The 6034-nt window shown below is 33.8% G+C and overlaps 2 protein-coding genes across 2 annotated transcripts in view; both read right to left on the reverse strand.

The window, feature by feature from the left end:
- Nucleotides 1–4593, reverse strand: part of LOC106342870 (U-box domain-containing protein 4-like) — a 9126-nt gene extending 4533 nt beyond the window's left edge. The window contains exon 1 of the mRNA XM_013781920.1: nucleotides 4468–4593. The gene's annotated coding sequence lies outside the window, so the exon portion shown is untranslated. The remainder of the gene's footprint in view (nucleotides 1–4467) is intronic.
- On the reverse strand, nucleotides 140–4458 carry LOC106338911 (U-box domain-containing protein 4-like). The gene is made up of 4 exons (XM_013777779.1): nucleotides 4013–4458; nucleotides 3666–3782; nucleotides 1700–1861; nucleotides 140–304 (listed from the first exon to the last, which is right to left on the reverse strand). The coding sequence occupies exons 1-4, from the start codon at nucleotides 4280–4282 to the stop codon at nucleotides 140–142; spliced, it is 714 nt and encodes a 237-aa protein (XP_013633233.1). The 5' UTR covers nucleotides 4283–4458.
- Nucleotides 4594–6034: the final 1441 nt, after the last annotated feature.

Genomic DNA, 6034 nt, shown 5'->3' on the forward strand with positions numbered 1-6034 from the left:
TCCTCATAGATGGGAACTTCGTCGACTCTGCTTCTGGTGAGTAATGTTTTCATTCATAAACATCGGAATAACAAAGGAAAATTTTGACTTTTGAGATTCAAGTTCCATGAGCACTAATGTTTGGTTTTGGATTGGGAGTTTAAGTAAGACGTTCCCGACTCTTGATCGACGCACATGGAAAGTCATTGTGAACGTAGCTGAAGGCGACACTGAAGATATCAACCAGGCGGTGAAAGCTGCAAGGAAGGCCATTGATGCGGACCTTGGCCAAAGATGACCGTTGGAATTCATGGACCATAGTCACCTACAATGTGGACACTGAAGCGTTCGGGAGAGAAGGAGCTTGAAAAAATGGAATACTTATTAAGGCTAATGCAATCAGAGAGAATAAAAGAGAGATGCGTTCACCAGTGTCATTTTATAAGGATTTATTACATATAACTGATTTTGAAGGGTACTTCTCAAAACTTTATGCTAATCTCAGATTAGTCTATAAATGATTTATAAACTGTACAAATGATTTATTAACTTTTATAAAATATTTATAGATCTTTATAAATTGTTATGGACTCTTATAAAAACTTTATAGCTTCAAATAATGCATCGATAAGGTAGCCTTTATGTTCTTAACAACAAAAAATACATTATTTGTCTTCTACCATGATGCAATCATACCTCACTTTTTTTTAAAAGAGCAACCGCCTCGACACAAATAGCAACTACAATAGTAAATTTTCAAATTAATCAAAATGGCTACTTATAAATGTCCATAAATAAATTACAACAATAGCGGTTTGAAGTCAGCAATGGAAACTATCTATGCTCTCTTATTTGCGATCATATTTTCTATTTTTGCTGCATTGATCAATGACTTCGTACCGATAAAAGTTGTTCCATATATAAGAAAAGTCATCTATATTTCAGAATTATTACAATTTATAAAGGAGTTTCTTATGTTCCAATTTTTAGTTTTAGTTACATACTGTTTTTTTAATTTTCGTTTTAATTTTCAAAAAAAATATACTCTCATTTCCTAATATGTTCCATTGTCATAATAGGTTTCTTACCAAAAATCAAATAAGAAGAATATATAAAAAAAAATTCATTATATACGTTTAAATAAAACATCAAATTTACTTTATGTTTAAATTTTAATTAAATTAACTATGTAACGACTATCAATTTTTTACTCTACTTTTATTGAATCGATTAGTCACAACCACTTATGCTATTATACTTTGAAATAAGCAATTTCAAAACAAATTAATACATTACGGTCGTTAACCACTGGACCAGAAAATATATAATTTTTTTTCAACAAATTTCTGTTTTCATATTTCTGAACATATTTTCTTAACTAAGACCATAAATTGAATTTGTAAATTCATGTAAAAATAAAACACACGAACCCCGGCGCGTAGCGCCGGAATACCACTAGTTCTACATAAATTGATACTTCTATTAAAAAAAATCTGAAACATACTCCCTTTCTTTTTGAAAAAATGTCATTTTAACAATTTCTTATTACACTAAAAGTGCTATTTTAAAATTTTAATACAACAATCATTTTAATATTAATTAAAAATTCATTGATTTTATAAATATTTTTATTTCTCAAACACTATTGATTGAAAAACATAATAAAAAAATTAATGCATTTCAATCAATTTTTTAATTTATGTAAAAATGTCAAAATGACATTTTTGTGAAAGAGTGGGAGTATTGAAGTTATGACATTTTCTCCAATTTTTACTAAGATCTCTAGGGTGGGTCCAACGCCATCTCTCTGATCACTTAGAGCACTGTCAATGACGGAAGATATTTCTTCATAACTAAGATGCTTTATCTTCTCTAGACATTTCTGTAATCACAAACATTTGTAAATTAACAATTAGCATCTTCTGAAAAATGAGTCAATTGCTAATCTAGACAACAAAATCGATACACAAAGCATCCAGCAAAATTAATATAAACGCATTTTTGTTTCCATACTAAGGCCATGTTCGTTTGCTCACCGAGGTGATCCATCTGGGTGAAGATGTAAATCGATGTTCGTTTTGTGCATTATAATGCTACATCCACATGGATCACCCAGCTGAATTTTTAAAAACTCATCTTAAATTGTCACTCAAATGAAGGTGAGTCTTGATGGTGCATCTGGATGTAGATGCATCTAGTTCAGTCCAAAATGATTAATGACAAAAAAAAAAAATCAAAATATTATTTTCAAACCGTAAATTCTATTTTCTTGCATATACATTTTTCTGCTATAACCAAAAAATACATTTTCTCCCAAAAACTGAAAAACACACATTCCCGCTAAAACCGCAAGATGCGTTTTTCAGCAAAAAAAAGGTAAAACGCACATTTCCATAAAAACACATTTTTCGGTCAAATCAGTAAAATCGCACTTTTCGACCAAAACCAAAAAAACGCAATTTCCCGCCAAACCCCAAAAAAAACGCATTTTCCCGCCAAAACCCAAAAAATGCATATTCCCGCCAAAACTCCAAAAAACATTTTCCGGCCAAAACCGCAAAAAGCATTTTCTCGCCAAAACCGGAAAAACGCAATTTTCCCGCCAAAACCGGAAAACACAATTTTCCCGCCAAAACCGAAAAACAGAATTTTCCCGCCATAACTTAAAAACACAATTTTCCCGCCAAATCCGGAAAACAGAATTTTTCCGCCAAAACCGGAAAGCAGAATATTCCCTCCAAAACCGGAAAACAGATTTTTCCCGCCAAAACCGGAAAAAAAAAACACATTTTCCCGCCAAAACCGGAAAACACACAATTTTCCTCCCGGAAAACGCATTTTCCCGCCAAAACCGGAAAAACACAATTTTCCCGCCAAAACCGGAAAAACACAATTTTCCTGCCAAAATCGGAAAACCGAATTTTCCCGCCAAAACCGAAAAACATAATTTCCCGCCAAAACCGGAAAACGCATTTTCCCGCCAAAACCAGAAAAACACAATTTTCCCGCCAAAACCGGAAAACAGAATTTTTCCGCCAAAACCGGAAAACAGAATCTTTCGGCCAAAACCAGAAAAACATAATTTCCCGCCAAAACCAGAAAAACACAATTTCCCGCCAAAACCGGAAAACACAATTTTCCCACCAAAATCGCGAAAATGTTTTCCCGCCAAAATCACGAAAAAAAAACTTTCCCGTCAAAATCGTGAAAAAAAAAATTTCTCGTTGAAAACACTTTTCCCGCTAAAACCGCAAAAATACATTTTTCCCGTCCAAACCGCAAAAACGTATTTTCCGCCGAAACCACGAAAATACACTTTTTCGCCAAAAACATATTTTTCCTCAAAAACCGCAAAAATATTTTCCGCCAAAACGGTAAAAATGTTATTTTTCCGCCGAAACGTTAAAAAATATATTTTAGTCATTTTATTATCAAGTCCACCTGGATGCAGATGGAAGTTAAAAAATGAAAAGCAAACGAACATAGTTGCATTCAGATGATTCATCTGGATGCATGGACGAAATGAAAAAACGAACAACACTCGGATGGAGCATCTAAATAAGACATCTGGATGCATCTTCCAGATGTACAAACGAACATGGCCTAAGTCTAATGCTCTGAAGAGAGACCACATGTGTAAAAAGAATATGATGCAAGAGTCCTGTTTTAATGTAAAGAGAAAGTACCTCGAGGGAAGCTGGACTCCGCTCATCAGGTAGGTCGTGCTTAGAAGATTTGAGAAACTGGAAAGTATCCACAATAGTGTCTCGCATCTTTGGTATCAAAGATTCAATTTGGAGGACCTAGATGTGGATATCAAGAGAAGTCCATCAACAACACGATATATTACGATATTAGTAACCAAAGTGATGGTCAATAACTTTATCCTAAAAACGTCAGAAGCATAAGCTAAAAGCATAAGACAACTAGTTAAGTGTCTCTGTAATGTCTTGTATAGAGCAGAGTACTAATACATTGTTTCAGATTCCATAAGCTTCAAAATAACTTGAGAGGAGAAGTTATGGGAACTTACGAAATAGACTTTACTGGAGAATGGGTGCCAACTTGTGAAAAGGTCTCTGGAGTGATCAACATCCTGATTCAATTCTTGAAATGATTTACAAAGTTTTTCCTCCAAAGCAAGATCAGAGTTGAGAACAGCAGCATCAGCTATAGGCTTCAAGACTCTTAACAACTCTTCGACTCTCTTGTAGTATTTATCAAAAGGGTCTAAATAGATATGTCTGGAAGACGAAAGATTCAGAAACGACGAGATACTGTCGACAAGAGCTGAGATTTCCATTTCCACCCTGAGAAACAAATGGGTGTCTCCACAAGTTAGGATTTTTAAACGGAATCGAGAGAGGAGGTTACGAATTGAGGAATGGGTCTATCTAAAGGCGAGAGCTTTGACGGAGAGAGAGCGAGGAGAAACCCTAAGAAGATAGATCGAAACTAAGAGATAGACAAGGAACGTTAGATGAATACTCTGGGGGGAAGAAATCAATCTTTTCTCTTTCTCTCCGCAGATTATCGATTGATGATGATGAGCACGTATCTCCCTTCTCCTCTCTGTATTTTTATTTGTTTTCTTAATTTTCCAACAAAACAGAGGAAAAGATTCTAACAGAATCAGTATGACACTGTTCTCAGGAGAATATAATAAACTACTTCTTAATTTGTTAATAAAAGTATTTTTTTAACTTTTTAATTAAAAATTAAAAAATAATTTTTTATATTTCCTTTAAGTTCTGTCCTAAAAAACCATAGATAATGATGCTCTAAAAAGTTTATCTACCGCTTATTCTCCAATTGGTCAGATGCTGGAAATCCCTTCAGCCATTTTTATTTATTTTAAAAAATCAAGACTCTTCTTTAAAAATATATCACAAGCCTGAAAAAAATATATATATAGTAGTACTGTCTGTACATAAAATCATCTATGTGCCACGAGTGCGCAACCAGTTTGCTGATTTTTTAGGTAAAACTGCTAAAACATTTTATAGGAAATTATTTTTCACTGGTTGTTCTATTCCGATTTGGTTATCCAGACCACCTCAAGTTTGAGTAATAGAAAGGTCGTTCGGTGTCAAAAAAAAAAAAAAACTAATATTCAGAATTTTTTTCTGAAATTTATTGATTAATAAAATTGTCACATTTTCTAATCATAGGGAATTATTGTATCCCCCATACGACCAATCTATTCCATTTATTCAACATTACGTTGACCAAAAATTCATTCCGTTTCCATTCCCGAATTAACTTCTCATATGAGAATGCATTTAATATCATACTTCAAATGGGACAAACAAATTCTACGAAATTAACCCATCTTTTTCATAAATGAGAAAATAAAGAAAGGAAAACAAAATTTCTCCATGGACCTGAAATACCTAAAAAAAAAAAAAAAATCTCACTGTTGATTGTTACTATTACCGAAGTTAAAATCCACAACAACAACATCAATAGGAGATTTCTCGATGGTGAAAAGATATTCATTAATTTTCTTCTCTTAACCTACTTGACCTATCTACTAATACATAGGAAGATCTTCTTTAACAGAAGCAGAGCTGCATTCTGATGATACATAAGCTAAACATCTCATTTTCCTAATGATCAAACACACATAGAGTAACACAATACTGCCAGTCTTGGTCCCATTCTCATTGACTAGACTCCGCTTTAGAGCGTCACGGCGTGAATTTATGCCACAAGCAATGATGTCGAATATGAATGCAGCATACAAAGCCGTGAACAGTCACAAAACTGGTATAGATGATGCTATCAACCTCTGAGGAGGAGAACTCAAGCAGTATATAGCCGTTTATCATTATCACTAGAGCGGCAACGAGCCAAGTGATTGAAACTATCCATGTTTTGTTCTTTGGAGACCAAACATATTTGAATGTAGCCACTCGTTTAAGTGTAGCATCCCAATAAATCAAACACTATAGCAATGATAATAGTTGGAATGATTGCAGCTACGAGTGATCGATCAAAGCTCGCAGCCATTTTTTATCTTGAAATTTAGAAACCTGCCCATGATGAACTGTGT

Source organism: Brassica oleracea, chromosome C4 (assembly GCF_000695525.1).
Source record: "Brassica oleracea var. oleracea cultivar TO1000 chromosome C4, BOL, whole genome shotgun sequence".
Classification (NCBI taxonomy): domain Eukaryota; kingdom Viridiplantae; phylum Streptophyta; class Magnoliopsida; order Brassicales; family Brassicaceae; genus Brassica; species Brassica oleracea.

Coding starts and splice junctions, on each gene's coding strand:
- LOC106338911 (XM_013777779.1), bottom strand. CDS start 4,282: ATGGAAATCTCAGCTCTTGTCGACAGTATCTCGTCGTTTCTGAATCTT. Junction 3,783..4,012: donor TCTCCAGTAAAGTCTATTTC/GTAAGTTCCCAT, acceptor ATCCACATCTAG/GTCCTCCAAATTGAATCTTT. Junction 305..1,699: donor TCCCACTCTTTCACAAAAAT/GTCATTTTGACA, acceptor TCCACATTGTAG/GTGACTATGGTCCATGAATT.